The 20866-nt window shown below is 39.2% G+C and overlaps 1 protein-coding gene across 1 annotated transcript in view; it reads left to right on the top strand.

Annotated features, from left to right (window-relative positions):
- The window catches only part of SLC44A5 (solute carrier family 44 member 5), a 131122-nt gene that overhangs the window by 84398 nt on the left and 25858 nt on the right, over positions 1 to 20866 (top strand). The window contains exons 6-9 of the mRNA XM_046645831.1: positions 12113 to 12241; positions 13369 to 13429; positions 16792 to 16915; positions 18559 to 18642. Of these exons, the coding sequence (XP_046501787.1) occupies positions 12113 to 12241; positions 13369 to 13429; positions 16792 to 16915; positions 18559 to 18642 (398 nt within the window). The remainder of the gene's footprint in view (positions 1 to 12112; positions 12242 to 13368; positions 13430 to 16791; positions 16916 to 18558; positions 18643 to 20866) is intronic.

The following is a 20866-nucleotide window of genomic DNA, read 5'->3' as shown; positions in this document are numbered from 1 at the left end:
TCTTTCTTCCTCATCTCTCTCAAAGACTTTTGATACCTATTTCCTGCTGAGACTAAAGCCAACTTGGGATATTGGCATCTTAGTTCTGTGACCATCTCTACTACAATACCTTGTTTTCTACCACAGCCACCCATTCCAAGGTCAAATCCTTTACTTTGTCAGTACCAATAATTACCACCCTTTGTAATCTCAATTTCAAATATCCCACTGTCTGATCATCTCAATCCCTCCAACGCTCCAATGAATCATCTTTCAATTAAGACCAGCTCCAAATACCATGGAATCATCCTTGATTCCTCTCTTTGTCTCACACTCATTTGAGCTGTCAGCAAATTTTCTGGTCTCCATTCAGAATTCACCCTGAACCAAATTACTTCTCACTATCTCTTCCTTTTTTTCAAGGAAGCATCATCTTTTTTCTAGATTAGTTTAATGACCTCCTGACTGGTCTCTCTGCCTCTATACTTGCCCCTGCCTCCCATTCCTTATGGTCTCTTTTCCACCCAACAGCTAGTGTGATCTTGTTAAATATAAGTCGCATTATGCCCCCCCTTTGCTCAACCCCACCAATAGCTTCCCAAATTACTCAGATTAAAAGCCAAAGTTCTAACAATGGCTTACAAGGTCCTTCACTGTTTTCCCAACTCTCTGACTGCACCTGCTGTTACTCTTCCTGGGCTCGCTGCACTCATGTCATACTAAACATCTGTCGTCTTCACAGAATCTGGGAAATCTCCCACCTGAGAGCCTTAGATTTTGATCTTCTCCCTGCCTGGAGTACCCTTTCTCCAGAGGACTATGCTTAATCACTAGTCTTCCTCAAGTCTTTCTTCAAATTTTACCTTTATTTTGTGAGGGCTTTCTTGTTTTCCTTTTTTTTTAAATTGAGGTAACATTGGTTTATAACATTACATAAAATTCTTGTGTACATGATTATATTTTTATTTCTGTGTAGACTACATCATGTTCACCACCAGAAGACCAACTACCATCCATCGCCGTACACATGTGCCCTGTCTCCTCTTTCACCCTTTTCCCTTCCTACTTCCCCTCTGGTAATCACCAATCCAATCTCTGTATTTGTTGTTGTTGTTGTTGTTTTTATCTTCTACTTATGAGTGAGATCATACAGTATTTGACTTTCTCCATCTGACTTATTTCACTTAGCATAATACCCTCCAGCTCCATCCATGTTGTTGCAAATGGCAAGATTTCATCTTTTTTTTTTATAGCTAAGTAATAGTCCATTGTATATGTATATACCACATCTTCTTTATCCATTCATCCTTTGATGGATACTTAGGTTGATTCCAAGTCTTGGCTATTGTGAATAATGCTGCAATGAACATAGGGGTCCATACATCTTTAAAAACATTTGTGTTTTTGTATTCTTTGGATAAATACCCAGCAGTGGAATAGCTAAATCATATAGTAGTGCTATTTTTAGTTTTTTGAGGGATCTCCATACTATTTTCCGTAATTGCTGCACCAGTTTACATTCTCACCAGCAGTGTATGAGAGTTCCCTTTTCTCCACATTCTCTCCACCACTTGTTATTTCTTGTCTTGTTAATTACAGCCATTCTGATGGGCATGAGGTGAATCCCATCATAGTTTTGATTTACATTTCCCTAATAATTAGTGATGTTGAACATCTTTTCACGTGCCTGTTGGACATTTGTATATCTTCTTTGGAAAAATGTCTGTTCAGATCTTTTGCCCATTTTTTAATTGGGTTGTTGTTTCTTTGTTTCTGAGAAGTATGAGTTCTTTATATATTTTGAATATTAACCTCTTATCAGATATTTGATTTGAAAATATCTTGACCCATTTGTTAGGTTGTCTTTTTGTTTGGTTGATGGTTTCCTCTGCTATGCAGAAGCTTTTTAGTTTGATGTAGTCCCACTTGTTTATTTTTTCTTTTGTTTCCCTTGCCTGGTCAGACATGGTACTTGAAAATATGCTGCTAAGACAGATGTCAAAGAGCATACTGCCTATATTTTCTTCTAGGAGTTTTATGGTTTCGGGCCTGCATTCAAGTCTTTAATCCATTTTGAGTTAATTTTTGTGTGTGGTGTAAGATGATGGTCTTCTTTCATTCTTTTGCATGTGGCTGTTGTGAGGCCTTCCTTGGCTGTGTATTTAAAATTGGAATCCCACCCGGCTACCTTTCATCCTCCTGCCTCCTTTTAACCTTTTTTTTTTTTATTAAGATTATGATAGATTACAGCCTAGTGAGATTTCAGTTGTACATTATTGTTAGTCTTGTTGTGGGTACACCACTTCCCCCTTTGTGCCCTCCCCCACCCTCCCTTTTCCCTGGTAACCACCGATCAGTTCTCCTTGTCTATATGTTATCTTCCACCTATGAGTGGAGTCATATAGAGTTCGTCTTTCTCTCTCTGGCTTATTTCGCTTAACATAATACCCTCTAGGTCCATCCATGTTGCTGCGAATGGACCAATTTTGTCGTTTTTTATGGCTGAGTAGTATTCCATTGTGTATATATACCATATCTTCTTTATCCAATCATCAGTTTCTGGGCATTTAGGTTGGTTCCATGTCTTGGCTATTGTAAATAATGCTGCGATGAACATAGGGGTGCAAAGGACTCTTGGATTTCTGATTTCAGGTTCTTAGGATAGATACCCAGTAGTGGGATGGCTGGGTCATAAAGTATTTCTATTTTTAACTTTTTCAGAAATCTCCATACTGTTTTGCATAGTGGCTGCACTAGTTTGCATTCCCACCAACAGTGTATGAGGGTTCCTTTTTCTCCACAACCTCTCCAACATTTGTCGCTCTTGGTTTTGGATGTTTTTGCCAATCTAACGGGTGTAAGGTGATATCTTAGTGTAGTTTTGATTTGCATTTCCCTGATGATTAGCGATGATGAACATCTTTTCATGTGTCTATTGGCCATCCTTATATCTTCTTTTGAGAAATGTCTGTTCATGTCCTCTGCCCATTTTTTGATCGGGTTGTTTGTTTTTTTGTTGTTAAGCTGTGTGAGTTCTTTGTATATTATGGAGATTAACCCTTTGTCGGATAAGTGGCTTGTAAATATTTTTTCCCAATTAGTGGGCTGTTTTTTTGTTTCAATCCTGTTTTCCCTTGCCTTGAAGAAGCTCTTTAGTCTGATGAAATCCCATTTGTTTATTTTTTCTATTGTTTCCCTCAACTGAGGAGTTATAGTGTCTGAAAAGATTCTTTTGAAACTGATGTCAAAGAGTGTACTGCCTATATTTTCTTCTAGAAGACTTATTGTTTCAGGCCTAATCTTTAGGTCTTTGATCCATTTTGAGTTTATTTTGGTGTGTGGTGAAAAAGAATGGTCAATTTTCAATCTTTTGCATGTGGCTGTCCAGTTTTCCCAGCACCATTTGTTGAAGAGACTTTCTTTTCTCCAATGTAGGCCCTCCACTCCTTTGTCGAAGATTAGCTGTCCATAGGTGTGTGGTTTTATCTCTGGGCTTTCAATTCTGTTCCATTGATCTGTGGACCTGTTTTTGTACCAGTACCATGCTGTTTTGATTACTGTAGCTTTGTAGCATGTTTTGAAATCGGGGATTGTGATTCCTCTGGCTTTGTTTTTCTTGCTCAGGATTGCTTCAGCAATTCGCGGTCTTTTGTTGCCCCATATGAATTTTAGGATTCTTTGTTCAATTTCTGTAAAGAATGTCCTTGGGATTCTGATTGGAATAGCATTGAATCTGTAGATTTCTTTAGGTAGTATGGACATTTTAACTATGTTTATTCTTCCAATCCATGTGCATGGAATGTCTTTCCATCTCTTTATGTTGTCATCAATTTCTTTCAAGAAAGTCTTGTAGTTTTCATTGTATAAATCCTTCACTTCCTTGGTTAAATTTATCCCAAGGTATTTTATTCTTTTCGTTGCGATTGTGAATGGGATTGAGTTCTTGAGTTCTTTTTCTGTTAGTTCATTGTTAGTGTATAGAAATGCTACTGATTTATGTATGTTGATTTTTTTTTTTAAAGATTTTATTTTTTCTTTTTTTTTCCCCTAAGCCCACCCGGGACATAGTTGTGTATTCTTCGTTGTGGGTTCTTCTAGTTGTGGCATGTGGGACACTGCCTCAGCGTGGTCTGATGAGCAGTGCCATGTCCGCGCCCAGGATTCAAACTAACGAAACACTGGGCCGCCTGCAGCGGAGCGCGCGAACTTAACCACTCGACCACGGGGCCAGCCCCTTATGTATGTTGATTTTATACCCTGCTACTTTGCTGTAGTTGTTGGTTGTTTCTAATAGTTTTTCTGTGGATTCTTTGGGGTTTTCTATATATAAGATCATGTCGTCTGCAAACAGCGAGTTTTACTTCTTCATTACCTATTTGGATTCCTTTTATTTCTTTTTCCTGCCGAATTGCTCTGGCCAACACCTCCAGTACTATGTTGAATAGGAGTGGTGAAAGTGGGCACCCTTGTCTTGTTCCTGTCCTCTGAGGGATGGCTTTCAGTTTTTGTCCATTGAGTATGATGTTGGCAGTGGGTTTGTCATATATGGCCTTTATTATGTTGAGGTACTTTCCTTCTATACCCATTTTATTGAGGGTTTTTATCATAAATGCGTGTTGGATCTTGGCGAATGCTTTCTCTGCATCTATTGAGATGATCATGTGGTTTTTGTTTCTCAATTTGTTAATGTAGTGTATCACATTGATTGACTTGTGGATGTTGAACCATCCCTGTGTCCCTGGTATAAATCCCACTTGATCATGGTGTATAATCTTTTTGATGTATTGCTGTATTTGGTTTGCCAGAATTTTTTTGAGGATTTTTGCATCTATGTTCATCAGTGATATCGGTCTGTAGTTCTCCTTCTTTGTGTTGTCCTTGCTAGGTTTGGGGATCAGAGTGATGGTGGCTTCATAGATTGTGTTAGGGAGTACTCCCATCTTCCTCAATTTTCTGGAATAGTTTGAGAAGGATAGGTATTAAATCTTCTTTGAATGTTTGGTGGAATTCTCCAGAGAAGCCATCTGGTCCTGGACTCTTATTTTTGGGGAGGTTTTTTATTACTGTTTCTATTTCCTTACTTGTGATTGGCCTATTCAGATTCTCCATTTCTTCTTGATTCAGTTTGTGGAGGTTGTAGGAGTCTAGGAATTTGTCCATTTCTTCTAGGTTGTTCAACTTGTTGGCATATAGTTTTTCATAGTATTCTCTTATGATCCCTTGTATTTCATTGGTATCTGTTGTGATTTCTCCACTCTCATTCCTAATTTTATTTATTTGCGATTTCTCTCTTCTTTTCTTGGTGAGTCTGGCTAAGGGTTTGTCGATTTTGTTAATTTTTTCGAAGAACCAACTCTTTGTTTCATTGATCCTTTCTACTGTCTTTTTTGTTTCAATATCATTTATTTCTGCTCTTATTTTTATTATTTCCCTCCTTCTGCTCACTCTGGGCTTTGTTTGTTCTTCTTTTTCTAATTCTGTTAGGTGTCGTTTGAGGTTGCTTATGTGAGCTTTTTCTTGTTTAGTGAGGTGAGCCTGTATTGCAATGAATTTCCCTCTTAGGACTGCTTTTGCTGCATCCCAAATGATTTGGTATGTCATGTTCTCATTTTCATTTGTCTCCAGATAATGCTTGATTTCTTCTTTAATTTCTTCAATAATCCATTGTTTGTTCAGAAGCGTGTTGTTTAGTCTCCACATTTTTGCACCTTTCTCTGCTTTATTCTTGTAGTTGATTTCTAGTTTCATAGCATTATGATCAGAAAAGATGCTTGATATTATTTCAACTCTCTTGTATTTATTAATGCTTGCTTTGTTTCCCAAAATATGGTCAATCCTTGAGAATGTTCCATGTGCACTTGAGAAGAATGTGTAACCTGCTGTTTTTGGATGGAGTGTTCTATATATATCTATTAAGTCCATCTGGTCTAATTTTTCATTTAATTCTATTATTTCCTTGTTGATTTTCTGTCTGGATGTTCTGTCCATTGGTGTTAATGGTGTGTTGAGGTCCCCTACTATTATTGTATTGTTGATGTAATAATTGTTGTTGATGTCTTCTTTTAGTTCTGTTAAGAGTTACTTTACATATTTTGGTGCTCCTGTGTTGCGTGCGTATATATTTATAAGTGTTATGTCTTCTTGGTGGAGAGTCCCTTTTATCATTATATACTGTCCCTCTTTGTCTTTCTTTATCTGTTTTGCTTTGAAGTCTACTTTGTCTGATATTAGTATAGTGACACCTGCTTTCTTTTGTTCATTATTAGCTTGGAGTATTGTTCTCCATCCCTTCACTGTGAGTCTGTGTTTGTCTTTGGGGTTGAGATGTGTTTCCTGGAGGCAGCATATTGTTGGGTCTTGTTCTTTGATCCATCCTGCCACTCTGTGTCTTTTGATTGGGGAGTTCAGTCCATTTACATTTAGAGTGATTATTGAGATGTGGGGACCTACCACTGCCATTTTATGTCTTGTTTTCCGGTTTTCTTCAATTTCCTTTGTTTCTTGTCCCAAAGTTTAATCTGTTCTGATGGAGAGCTGCTACTCTCTGTTGTTGTCCTTCTACTTATCTCCTCTGCTCTTGGTTTTGTAGCCCCTTTCCTTTTTTTGATTTTTCAGGAATGAGGGTTTTCCTGAGCATTTCCTGAAGAGGAGGTTTTGTGGCAATGAACTCCCTTAATTTTTGTTTATCTGGGAAAGTTTTCATTTCTCCATTGTATTTGAAGGATATTTTCGCTGGGTAGAGAATTCTCAGCTGTAGGTTTTTGTCCTTCAGATTTTTGAATATATCATTCCACTCTCTTCTAGCCTGTAAAGTTTCTGCTGAGAAATCTGCTGATAGCCTGATGGGGGTTCCTTCATAGGTTAATTTCTTCTGCCTGGCTGCCCTTAGTATTTTCGCCTTGTCGTTGACTTTTGCTAGCTGCGCTACTATATACCGTGGGGTTGGTCTTCTTGCATTGATAAAGTTTGGAGATCTATTGGCTTCTGTCACATGAAGTTCCATCTCTCTCAGCAGGTTTGGGAAGTTCTCAGCCATTATTTCTTTGAATAGGCTTTCTACCCCCTTTCCCTCTCTTCTCCCTCAGGTATACCTATAAGCCTTATGTTGCATCTCCTAATTGCATCTGATAATTCTCAGAGAGTTTCTTCATTTCTTTTTAGTCTTACTTCTCTCTCCTCCTCTGCCTGCAGCATTTCTATATTCCTATCTTCCAAATTGCTAATTCTTTCCTCCATATTATTGGCCCTACTGTTCAGTGCGTCTAGATTTTTCTTTATCTCCTCTATTGTGTTCTTCATTTCCAGTATTTCTGTTTGGTTCTTCTTTATAGTATCAAACTCTTTTGTGACACAGCTCCTGAACTCGTTGAGTTGTCTATCTGAATTCTCTTTTAACTCATTGAGTTTTTTAATGATGGCTGTTTTGAAGTCATCGTCATTTAGGTTACATATTTCACTTTCTTTGGGATTGTTTTCTGTGTATTTGTTATTTTCCTTCTATTCTGGAGATTTAATATATTTTTTCATATTGCTTGATGTTGTAGATTTGTGCCTCCACATAGAGATAGAGTTTAGTTACTGCTTCCACTTATCTCTATTGGTGTGGTGGGGGAGCAGCTGTTTATACTGCACCAACGAGGAACCCTATCAGCTGTTGATAACTGGGCCTGGGCCCCTCCTCGTAGTCACAGTGGTCCTGTGGGTTCCCTCTTCAGCTGTGGGGGCCATCACAGGAGGGCTTCAGGCTGCTGGTGCCTACTGTGGCAGACCACCTAGACATGCTCCCTCCTTGGGGTCTGCCCGGTGTTATGGGCTTTTCCAGTGGCCAGGGCCAGGATCACTTATATTTGCAGCTCCGTCACTGTCGGCACCCACAAAATCTCACTTGTCCACTATGGGTCACAGCAGAGCTATTGGCATCTTCTGCAGTCTGTGGTTAGCTCACCTAGCTATGCTACTTTTGTCCCGAGGTCTTCTAGCCTTGTGGCTTCCAGATGGGTGCTCTCTATTAGTGGTGTGCAGAGGCTTTCGCTGAGGCTGCTGTGAGGCTGTAGGGTTTCCCCCTAGGCTACAGAGCTGGGTCACTGGATCTCCACCCAGCCCCAGTCCTCTCCCTCAGGACCTTGGGGAGCCCTTTGCCCTGTCTGGGGGATAGCTGGAGACCTTGATTTCAGTGGCAGCTGGCCGGCTGCTGCCCTGCCTGGTATTTTCCTCTTCAGGACCCTCCCGGTGTTGTGGATGCTGGGTGGGGCCTCTCCGCTAATGGCAGGTAGGGACTTTGCCTGCTGCCGGGGCAGAACTCTGAAGTATCCTCCCAAGTCTGCGGAGCCGGTCGCTGGAGGACCACCCAGCCTCAGTCCTCTCCCAGGAGATCTCCGGCAGTCCCGAGCCCCGCCCTGCAGTCAGTGGGGCAGGCAGCGGCAGCTGGCGGGCTGCCGTGCCATTTGGGATTCTCTCTGGGACCCTCCCAGCGTTGTGGATGCTGGGCGGGCCCTCTCTGGTAATGGCAGAAAGAGACTTTGTCTGCTTCCCGGGCAGAACTCCGGAGCTTCCCCCCCGGGCCGCGGAGCCGGCCGCTGGAGCTCCACCCAGCCCCAGTCCTCTCCGAGGGGATCTCCGGCAAACCCAAGCCCCGCCCAGCAGACAGTGGGGTGGGCAGTGGCAGCTGGAGGGCTGCTGCACCACTTGGGATTCTCTCCGGGACCCTCTGGGCACTGTGGACGCCAGGTGGGGCCTCCCTGCCAATGGCGGGCAGAGGCTCTCCCCGCGGATTCAGGTGTGCAACTCTGAAGCTTCCCTCTGGGTTTAGGTGTAATTGCGGGGGGCTTAGGTAGGGCTCTGGTCACCTGTTTCCACTGTCGCTCCTCTGGTGTGCGTTCCCTCCTGCCCTAGGTGTGTGCCGATGCTCTGGGGGTGTCCGCTGGAAGAAAGCCGCTTGCAGGTACTAGGCTGTTCGGGGGTCGGGTCGGAGAATTTCCCCCATCTCCACCTCCTCCCAGAGGGAAGTCCGTCCGCCTTCCGATGTATAGCCGCGTGGGTCTCTCAGGCGTCCCAAGATGCTGTATGGATATCCTTTGTTAAGCAATGAATGTCCAATTTGTTGTGGATTCGAAGGGGGAGAGACAAAGAGGACTACTCACGCCGCCATATTGGATCCTTCTCCTTAACCTTCTTTTTCTCCATAGCATTTATTACCATCTTATAACAAACAATTTTACCTATTTGTTGTTACTGGTCTCCCCCTATAGAAGGCAAACTGCTTGAGAGCAAGGGTTTTTACTTATTTTGTTCCCTACTGTGTCCCCCGTGCCTAGAACAGGTTCAGAGTAGGTGATCAGTAAATATTTGTTGAGTTAATGAGTAAATTAATAGCTGCCTACTCCCAGCCTAGGAATTTTTTCACTATACTAAATTCATCTTTCCCATGATGAAACAAAAAAAAATCCTTGCACATTATGCTTTTTTATTACATTTCATAAATTATTTACTGTATCGTCCTTTCTTCATAGGAAATGTGGTGTTTTAACCTTCAATGTAATTCTCTTCCACTTACCAAATCTTAGTTTGCATTAGAGTGTTAAACCTATATGAATTGAAGATGTAAAAATAATGATGAAGAACTACATTCAACGTGCTCCTTTGTGGTTACACAAAGAATCAGAATTGAGTGCGAATATATTTTAGCTGCTGATAATGCAGACTTGCTTTTGGTCTGCCAGGCAATAGTGTTTCTACTGATCCAAGCCATATTTTTTATGCATTATGCTTTTTGTTAACTGCCAGCATGGTCCAGACATGTGTCACAAACATTTAAAGGACAGACTGTGATGAATTAGGATACCCAACCTCAATGCAACCTTCATTTTTGGCTAATTATATCTTGATTGCTACTAATCAGCTCCCTATTTGAACTGAACAAATTGGTCTTATAGAGAGAGAGAATAAAGAGCAGTTGCTATATTGTTTTTTAACAGCTCATTTGTGTCTGGAATGAAATTTGATGTGATTCTCTGTAACAAATCACTTTTTACCATTTAAATTACTTTCTTTTACATGTTGCATACACAGCACATTTATGTGTAGCATACATTGTATATGTGTGTATTATAAATACAGAAATCACCATGGTCCCAACTCAGTAGTTCCTGCCATCATTTAGAGCCTGTGAAAGCATTAGTTCTTTTAGTATTCACTTTTATAAATCCACTTAAATGTATCCAATAGGGGAACTAGTTCAGTTATCTTTCAAAGTCAGATAAGCAAACTGTGAAAGCCTAAAAGTCTATAAAGTGTCTCCTAATATGTTGATGGTTTATCCAGCTTAGCTCCAGTGAGTGAACTTTTGACATCTGCGTTGATGTTAACCTTAGCCTTCTCCCCAAAAATGTGAGTGTGTTGGATGCTGTGAATGTCCCTAGACAATTTCTCAGCTTTTGTAGAAAGATACAAACTGTGGAACTTCCAATATTTCCTCTAGAGGTATGTGAGTGTGTGTATGTGATTGTGTGTGTGTTCACAAGTGTATACGAGAGACTGAGAAAGAGAAAATACAGATGGATGTGTGAATGTGAAGAAGGGTTCTTTACCTTGTCAAAAACTTCCAGAAGAGGGGCCGGCCCCATGGCCAAGTGGTTAAGTTTGCCTGTTCCACTTCAGTGATCCAGGGTTTCACCAGTTCAGATCCTGGGTGCAGATGTGGCACCGCTCATCAAGCCATGCTGAGGTGGTGTCCCACATGGCACAACCAGAAGGACCTACGACTAGAATATACAACTATGTACTGGGGGGGCTTTGGAAAGAAGAAGAAGAAGAAAAAAGATTGGCAACAGATGTTAACTCAGGTGCCAACCTTTTAAAAAAAAGTCCAGAAGAAATTGGACTGCTGCCACTACAAAACAATATTAACTGTGAGATGTGAGAGATCCATTTAGTTATCCATCTAATAGCTTAGCTGTGGGGTCAACACCAAATGTCCTTGTGTGCAACAGAAACATGGCCCAAAGGATGGGAACAAGATGTCAGATCAGCAGCAGTGTTTTCACCCAGCTGCCAACATGAGTTGAGCTAGAATCTGGCCAGTTAGAATAGTGACCAAAGTACAGAAGGGAGATGAAACAGGCAGAGCTGAAAAGCCTTTCACGAGGAGGAACTGAAGGTGGAGAAGAGAATGTGTAAGGATTGACTGCAACGCTCATGGCTTAATGCCGCCTCTGTTATTTTATTTCAAACAAAAGCGAAACCAAGAGAGCGCATCGTCCCTGATTCTGCTTCTCTCTGTGGAGTTACTAATTGGATTTCAGTCACTCCACAGTGGCTTTGGGGACTAGCACAGTGATCTGGTCTGGCATTAATAGGCCCCCAAAGTTCATTAATGTAAAATAATTGCATCGGTGACCTCTCTGCCCACATTTGACTGGTGTTGCTAAAAGACTATAATAATGATTGATTGCCGCAAATAGCCCTAATTTTGTTAGTTTGTTATGGTAATACAACCCCAATTATGTTTTGAGAATTGTTGAAAATTCACTGGCACTGAAAATGCATAAACTACACAGGAAAGATTAATCTTGCATTATACTCTTATCTAGTAATTTAGAAAATCAAAAGAGAATATTTTATTAAAAGTCCATCATTGTGTGGTAGTTGCACAAATTTACATGTGATAAAATTGAATAGAACTGCGCACACACGTACACAAGCACTTGTAAAACTCGTGAAATCTGAGTAAGGTTAGTGGATCGTAACAATATCAGTTTCCTGGTTGTGATATTGCACTATAGTATGCAACTTATTTCCATGGGGTGAAAGATATTGTGGAATTTGTTATTTCTCAGAGCTGCATGTGGATCTACAAGTATCTCTATATCAGAAGTTAAAAATAAGTCCATCATTATACAGCATCTTATTGTTTTCACAGAACATCAACATCAAAGGTCAAGGAGTAGAGATTGATGATTAGTACAGGAAATTTCATTGTTACAGTAAGATTGGAAAATTGATTTAAGTTTCTTAGATGGAAATTGGTGCTTTCCTCTTTATTGTGGTGGATAATTTAGAAATCTAGCCTTGTAGATACTTCCTTGGTTTGTTCAACTCAATTCCGTTGCCACCACCGTCTTCCTTTTCTTCACAGATCTGCGTCTCCAAGTGCCCAGAAAAGTTTTTAACCTACATGGAAATGCACTTTATGTACAGAACCCGTGAAAACTACTGGTCATACTATAGTCAGTTCTGCAAGGCAGCTTCTGCTAAGCCCGTGAAGGTATTTGTGTTTAAGTTTAAAACTAGAGAAGAATTTAGCTTTTGTTTCTATCTCAAGTGCAACGTGAGCATTTGTAACTGGATAAGCTCCTAAATCTTCTAGGAAATAATTTCTAAAGGTACCATTCCGTTAAAACACAAATGCACATGTACACGCAAAAAAAAACCACACACCATTTACAGCATGTCATTTTGTAGACTTGGGTGTTATGCAAGACTGTTAAGTCTGGAAAATTATCTTCAACTATTCCCTGACACCAAGAAATTCTCTACCTGTATGGATTTTTTGCTGTCATGAGCTAGGAACTAATGTCATTTGCAGTCACCCTTTGATTAATATGGCGATAAAGCTCCATGGCTACTTAGTAACAAGTAGAACTTTACTTCCAAAGACAGTTTGAAAATTATCCATTCAAAAAATTGCCAGACCCTACCCTAGTTTGAGATTTATAAGAGAAATTCTAAAGCCTCATTATGCTAAGTAGCAGTAATGGTTTCTAAATTAAAGGTGCTGTTTTTCCAGAAAAAAGAAAGAATTAGAGACTCAGGATGTAGCTAAGACAAAGACACACACCTTCAAAGGTGTGCCTTGGTCTCAGCAGGTCTGGTTTTATTGTTGTTGATTCAACTAAATTACAATTAGGACAGTTAAGAGCATTTGTCAAACAAGTATGTGTGGGGGCCAGTCCAGTGGTGCAGCGGTTAAACTCTTATGTTCCACTTTGACGGCCCTGGGTTTGCAGGTTTGGATCCCGGGTGCGGACCTACACACAGCTTGTCAATCCATGCTGTGGAAGGCGTCCCACATATGAAGCGGAGGAAGATGGGTACAGGTGTTAGCTCAGGCCAGTCTTCCTCAGCAAAAAGAGGAGGATTGGTGGCAGATGTTAGCTCAGGGGTAATCTTCCTCAAAAATAACAATAATCATAATTAAACAAATAAATAAAAATTGTTTTAAAAAACACATGTATGTGTGATAACGTTATAATTACTCTTAATGGGGTAGAAATTTGGAATAATGAGATTATTATGGAGTTAAATTTTTAAAGGACAAAATTTTTATACAGAGAGTAAAAGTTGTCCTCACATAGCCTTTGAGATGCTAACATGCTGTTCCTTGCATTTTAGGCTTTCACACAACTTCTGCTGGATGATGATTGTCCAACAGCGATTTTTCCAAGCAGACCTTGTAAGTGGTTATTATTTTAGCTTAGAAACACAGAATACAGCAAGAATTATTTAATTCAGGTCCTTTATTTCACAATTGATGAAACTAAGGCCAAGGACAGTCCAATGGGTGGCCCCAGGTCCCAGAGTTCATTAGGAAGAAAGCTGATGCTAGAGCCCATTCTCCCTACTCCAGCCAGGGCTCTCTTCAGTGGAGCTTGGTCAGTTTTTCGGTTTTGTTGCATCAACACACAAAAAAGACTGAAAATTGACTTTTCAAAGCCCAATCAGATTGCTCATTTGGTGTTCTGTGAGCGCACATAGGCACACACTCTTACATACCCGCCTCTGAGCTCAGCCACAAGGTTTGTTCAGAAATCACCTGAGGAGTGAGGGTGGGACGTGCACTTGTCTTTTTATTTTGAAATTTGAAGTATTTATGTCTCCTAAATGAATCAATATTTTGTTTCTTTAAAATTTTATAAACTTTAAAGTTTATATAAACTTTAACTCTTTTTAGAGGAAAATGAAATAATCACTCACTTTCCTTTCTTAAGGATATAATCCCAACTACAAAGCAAAAGGGTTGCATAAAGATGTCCATCACGATGTTATTCAAAAGAACCACAAAAACAAAAAAAAGGAAAAGGAAACACTCTAATGTCCAAAAGCAAGAGAATGCTGAAATCAGTTATGATGTAGTCATTAAATGAAATATTTTAGAATTATTAAATATAAGTATCGTGTATATGTTATTATGTTAAATAAAATGCTGTATGCATTATAATGACAAGCATGTATAAATTAAATTAAACAAAAACAAAAGCTATTCAAAGAAAAAGATTGGAAAGAAATATGCCAAAATGTTAAGTGATTGTTTTGGAGGTGGCAAAATTATGGACATTTTCTCTTTTCTTTCTTCTTTTTTCTATTTCTCCATTTTTCTACAATGACTAAATATTTCTTTTAAAATGGAAAAGAGGTGGGGCAAGCCCGATGGCATAGCAGCTAAGTTTGTGTGCTCCACCTCGGCGGCCCAGGGTTCACTGGTTCAGATCCAAAGCACGGACCTAGCACCGCTTATCAAGCCACACTGTGGCAGGCATCCCACATATAAAGTAGAGGAAGATGGGCACAGATGTTAGCTCAGGGCCAATCTTCCTCAGGAAAAAGAGAAGGATTTGTGGCAGATGTTAGCTCAGGGCTAATCTTCCTCCAAAAAAAAAAACAAAAAGGAAGAGAGGCAATAGTCATCAGTTTAAGTAAACAGTTGTTACCATTGAAGTAGCTGGCACCAAACTCAATGTCTTGCATGCTCCTGTCACTCTTCTCTGGGTCATTAAAGACCCCAAAGCAAAGGTGTAGGTCCCACAAGCAACTGCATTTTACCAGGAAGCTCTGGATATCAAGTGTCTGTAGCCAAGAACAATGTTACCAATTTTTATGCAAAAAGGTAAAAATGAATCATTAGTCACTGAAGATGTAATAGGGATAAAAGTATAAGACATTGTCCCTGCCCTTATGAGGGCAGTTTGGCTAAATCACACAATATAAAATGTACATTGGGGATACAAAAAAGGAGTAGGGCACAGGCCCTCACAGTCTGGTGAAGGAGATATTAAGGTAGACTTTGCAACCAGCTTGTATTCCCCCAACAGAGGATTAAGTATAGTACTTAATGGAATAGTATGCAGCTAATTAAATTCACTCATGAAAGAGTTTATAGAAGGAAATAAGCAATATTAAAAGAAAGAAACGAGAAAAAACACTGCATGTGCTGTATGGTTATGACTCAAAAATTAAAAAAAAAAATTTCTTGTTGAAGAAAGATTGGAAGAAAATTTACCAAAATGTTAACATAGCTCATTGTGAGTGGTATGGCTATATATAGTTTTGTATCTTCCTTCAGGTTTTCTCTACTTTTCAAATATGGAGTGAGGATATTTAGCAATTGAAGCTTACAGATTGGGTGAGATTACCCAGAAATAATACGTACAACAAGTTGGGGGACTCTGTCATGGGAACAGTTGTATTTAAGGAGTGGAAAGTGAAGCATGCAGAGAAAGACAGAAGGCAGGGCAGGAGAGAGTTTAGGCACGTAAGCCAAGGGAAGAGAGTTTCAAATGCAGTGTTGCCTACCATGCAAAGACTCAAGAAAGTCAACTCATTCAACAGCAAATATTGGCTGAGTTCCACTGTGTACCAAGCACTGTGCTAGGTAATAGGTTCAAGCAGGATGAAGACTAAAAAAATATTTGGAGGTTTTGGCAATTTGGAGTTCTTTGGGATCACTGGGAGGACAATTTCCATGGAGTAGTGGGGGCAGAAATATGATTGGATTGAGAGGGAATAGAAGCAGCAAATGGAGACTACCACATCAAATTAGCCAGAGAAGAGCAGGAGAAAGATAGGGAGGTTGCTGAAGGAAACAGCCATGTTCTCAAGGCGACAGAAGTTGGAGGTGGGTAGACAAGAGATCATTTTAAGCAAGGAAAGTCAGGAAAGGCTTTCCAAAGGCTTATTTCTTCTTCCCCTATATCAACTGCTTTAATATTTTCAAACTTTTTATGAACCCATGCAAATCTGTGATACTTCAAGGAAGAAAAAATATAAAAATGATCCGGTTCTGATTTCTCTTCCTTCTTCATGTAAAATTGGGATTTTAAAATATTTTTAGTAATACAGATTTGTAGAGAGGCAAGCATTCTATTTAAACAAAATAAACACATAGAAGTTTGAACGGTGAGTTAGCTCTTCTCAGACACTATGCTAATGTACAAAGTTTGGGCCATTTTTGATAACTTTAGAATTTCCATTCCCCCCCCCCGAAAAACCATGTCAATGAGAAAGCTGGAAGAGAGACAAATTATTAAGACTTTATGAATAAAAATTCAGTTGCCTTAGCCGTAGCCTAAAGTTTGAGTTGGTTTTCATTTCCCAAGGAATTATTCACTAATCTCCATTTTTCAAAGTTTCCCTCAAGGGGTATCTCAGATTTTTTTTTAATAACAAAACTAAACTCATCCAGTCATACAAGTAAATGTAGCCTTTTTGTTAAAATGTGTTTACCATGAGAGAGATGTTATTAGTATTCCTCTTCTAAAACCTGTGCTGTGTTTTTATTTATGGCTAATTGATGAATAGATCACGTATAAAATAATCAACAAATTTAGAACATAGCTTCAGCTTGTGATCATATTTACTTGTCAGTTTTAGAACAATCAGAAAATCTTCTGATCATCGAGTAATGGGCAATTATATATATTGAGCAATTTACACATCATCTAACAAGAATTTGCTATAAATAACAGAAAGCTTGAGAAAGGGACATCATGTAGGAAGAAATAGAAAAGTGATTACCATAATTTTAATTTATTTTTACAGTTCTCCAGAGATGTTTCCCTGACTTCTCTACTAAAAACGGACTTCTAACAATAGGAAATAAGACAACATTCAACGATGGAAGTGGAAAGACAAGAAATGTTGTAGAACTCAGGGCAGCTGCAAAGTATGTTCACTTACATTCCCATTTTCAATTTGGATGAATTCCATTATTGTACCCAAGACTAAAGCTTCCTTAGGTTACAGATTGTAGAGGAATAATTATGTGTTGTGAAACATACACATCAGTGTCAGGTAGAGAACTTGGTATGTGTTCATCAAGAAAAGCATCTAGGGGCTGGCCCTGTGGCCTAGTGGTTAAGTTTGGCATGCTCTGCTTTGGCAGCCTGGGTTCGGTTCCCAGACGTGGACCTACACCACTCATTGGCAGCCATGCTGAGGTGGTGACCCACATATAAAAAAAAAGAGGAAGATTGTCACGGATGTTAGCTCAGGGCAAATCTTCCTCAGCAAAAAAAAAGAAAGAAAGAAAAGAAAAACATCTAAAGGAGAAGCCAGAATGAATTAGAAAGACCAATGATGTCTTTCAAAATGGTTAAATCTTTCATTATCAACAGGTGGAGAAATGAGACATCAGGAAACATAGTGAAAGACCTTAATACGTTTACTTTTTGAAAGAACATAAAAAAAAAAAACCTATGCTTTTTTAAAGCACTATTTAAAAAAATGACTGAAATAATGGAACCACCAGATGTTTTAAAGGGAAGAGGGCCTTATGAAAGGTGAAACAACCATGACAGTATGTTTCAGTACCATATCAGATTTCTATGTATGAACTACAATGAAGTAAATTTACTATTTCCCTCAGTTGTACACATAGAGGTGTTCCAAGTCATTAGGAAACATAATTCCCCGGGTGCACACTCACATGTAAGCACAAACATAAACACACAGAGTGCCACTGCATGGCTCAGTTGCTGAATTAAAAATGAAAAATAGAAATATTCTACAAATGTATCTCTCTTTCTTGAAAGAACTTAGCGGTCCAAGTAGAACAGTACAGTTCCTGCATATTTAGAATATAATAGCAACATGGAGGAATTTCACAAATATAAAGATGTGTGAAAGAAATTGCAAAATAATAATACAAGTACAGTTCCATTGATTGAAAAAATAAAAAACAAGCACAACTAAATTAAATTCCCCTTTGATGCCTATGTATGTGGTAAAACTAAAGAGAAAACTAGGATATTATCATTACAAACTTTATGATTATGGTCACTTTACGGGAAGGGGTGGGTGTTGCGGTTGGGGCATGTGGGGGAAGCGATGGTGACATTGTAGGTTCACTTGGATAATCCATCAAACTGGACACTAAGGATTTGTGCACTTTTCTGTATGTGCCCCATTGTGCCTTCCTGCTACAGAGCTGTCGGAGAGTTAGGAAGGGGAATTAAAGATGATGTTTATTCTTGACTCTATGGATTTTGTAAGTTAAAAGCTGATTTTATCATTTAAATTCATTATAGTGAGGTTTCTGCAGTATTGAAGGCAGGTCGCATATGTTGGAAAAGGATTTATTTGCCGTTCTTGGAAGCCGTGTTCTCTTTGTGTGTAGCTATAGCCACCTTTGTAGGTTTACTGAAGTGACATCTCATGTATTATTGTGGCTAGGAAAAGAGTCACTACTGATAAATGGTCTCTAAAAATATGCTTTGAATAGCAGCTTACAAAATCTCTTTTATCATAATAAGATTTCTGTTTAATGGTAGTCAAAAAATAATTGATGTTTTCTTTCTTTGAATTCAGTGGTGTCAACAAAATCCTTGATGCAAGGGCAATTGGAATGAAAGTGTTTGAAGACTATGCAACAACTTGGTATTGGATTCTCATGTAAGTGAAAACATAGTTGTTTCTTCTCCAGCCCCATTCTGACTTTATCTTGGTGGAATTCTTTCTTCAAATTCCTCATTCATATTTGTGAAAGAAAGAATAACTCAGATCTCAATTCCTGCCATTGTCTTTTTTGCATGGAGTGAAGATGGGGCATAGATATTTGGAAATATGCCCAGTGTTGCAGAAAGTGGTAAGAATGTATATTGTAATTGTATGCATTACATTACTAATTAAAGTGCTCTTATTTACATATACTTCGAGTCATGTAGGGACAGCATCTGTAGTACTTTCGCTTCTCATCACGTGTTCCAGAGGATGCGTTGTCATTTCTCTGGTTCTGTTTTCTCATTTTTCCTCCCCTTGACCTCCAAAGGATCATTCTTATTTTTTAATACATCCCTTCCACATAATGTTTGCCATCATCATCATCAAAGGTCGCTGTAGTTATGAAGAGCTGAAAAAATATATGAAGGGGGGAGGAGATTTAAAATTTTCAGACATAAGGTTTGCATTCCTGAGAGGGAAGGGAAAATGCAGTCACTCTACTGGAGCGGGTCCATGTGCTTTGATGTATCTAGGGCTGTCTTTACTCTCTGGCTCTTGTGTCACATTCTTGTGACTTAAAAGCATCTATAGTTCCCTAGTGATCAAAGAATAAAGTGAAAAGTTCCTCAGATACTTACAAGGCCCTTTATAACCTGGCCCAACTTAGTTTCTCAGATTCGCCTCCACCCATGTTTCTTGATTAAGCCTACATCAAATGGCACACCCGTCGCTAGACCATCAAACCCTGGCCCTCCCAATTTTGCATATTCTGTTCTTTTTCCTAGCATATCCTTCCTTGTGTCCTGGGCAGCTCCATCCATTATTTAAAATCAGCTTTCATGTCATTTATGAAGTCTTTCTTGACTTCCCCAGGCATAATAAATTACTTCCTCCTCTGTGTTCCTCATACCCATTGTGTGTGTGTGTGACCTACACACACACACATACATACATACACTTATCTTCTATATAGCACTTACCGTTTTATATTTTAGTTACCTGGCCCTTTACTCCTGATAAACTATGAACTCTTTACCATAGTAACTATGTCTAACTTATCCTTATTTTCCTAACTTTTAGTATGGTTCTTGGAACACAGAAGATGCACAGAAAATGTGGGTTCAAGGAGCGTTTATAAACCTCGCCCCCCAAAAAACCCCAAAGGAACAAGATAGATGTATTTAACTCTAAGGTGCTTAATTAAGTTGAAATTGTATTATGTGTGAAATACTACTGAGTAGTTTTCAGAGCTATAAAACTAGTTTTTGAGATTTCACTTATTTTGATGCTTTATCTTAAACAATTACAGTAATTATTTTCAGTGTATATCAGGATTTCAGGGTATAACTCCATAACAGAGATTATAATCTATACTTGACAGTAGTTAAACTGGTTCCTCTAATACCACTAGGTAATTTCTATGTTTCCTCTCTATTTTGGCTTTTCCACTCTTACCTGAAAAGGTGTGCATTGTGGGAGACTCTCCTGCCCACCTCCCTCCCAACACACGCGTTGAAACCCTCTTTACCCAGGCACCACTCACACCACTTGAACGTAAACACCTTCCTTTATTTTCACCTCTTCTGCTGTCATCTATTTCATAAATATAAAGCCAAAAATTGATATGCTGGAGCTTAGTTTATTCAGTTGAATTTTTATGCAGGAATTTAAAACACATACAATAAATAGCTATGTTTCTTTTTTTCCCACTGACCTTTTTGAATATTCCCCTTGGAGTATGCCATAGAATAATGCTTCAACCATATTTAATATTTAAGCATTAAAGTATCTGTAATTTTAGGGGCTGGCCCCGTGGCCCAGTGGTTAGGTTTGCACGCTCCGCTTCGGCAGCCCAGGTTTTGCTGGTTCAGATCCTGAATGCGGACATGGCACCACTCATCAGGCCATGCTGAGGCGGCGTCCCACATGCCACAACTAGAAGGACCCACAACTACAAATACACAACTATATACCAGAGGGATTTGGCGAGAAAAAGGAAAAATAAAATCTTAAAAAAAAAGTATCTGTGATTTTAAAAGAGAATGACTTTTGAAGTAAAAAGCAGAGGCTCTGCAAGAATGTGACCTGAGAAGTTACTTTGATACTGTGCTGTCATCTATCCAGTGACAGTAATTACTAAGATTTCATTCTTAAAGATAACACTTGAAGACAATAA

This window comes from Equus quagga, chromosome 18 (genome assembly GCF_021613505.1).
Source record: "Equus quagga isolate Etosha38 chromosome 18, UCLA_HA_Equagga_1.0, whole genome shotgun sequence".
NCBI classification, from domain to species: domain Eukaryota; kingdom Metazoa; phylum Chordata; class Mammalia; order Perissodactyla; family Equidae; genus Equus; species Equus quagga.
The sequence above is the reverse complement of the archived record's forward strand: the minus strand, read 5'-3'. Positions and strand labels throughout refer to the sequence as shown.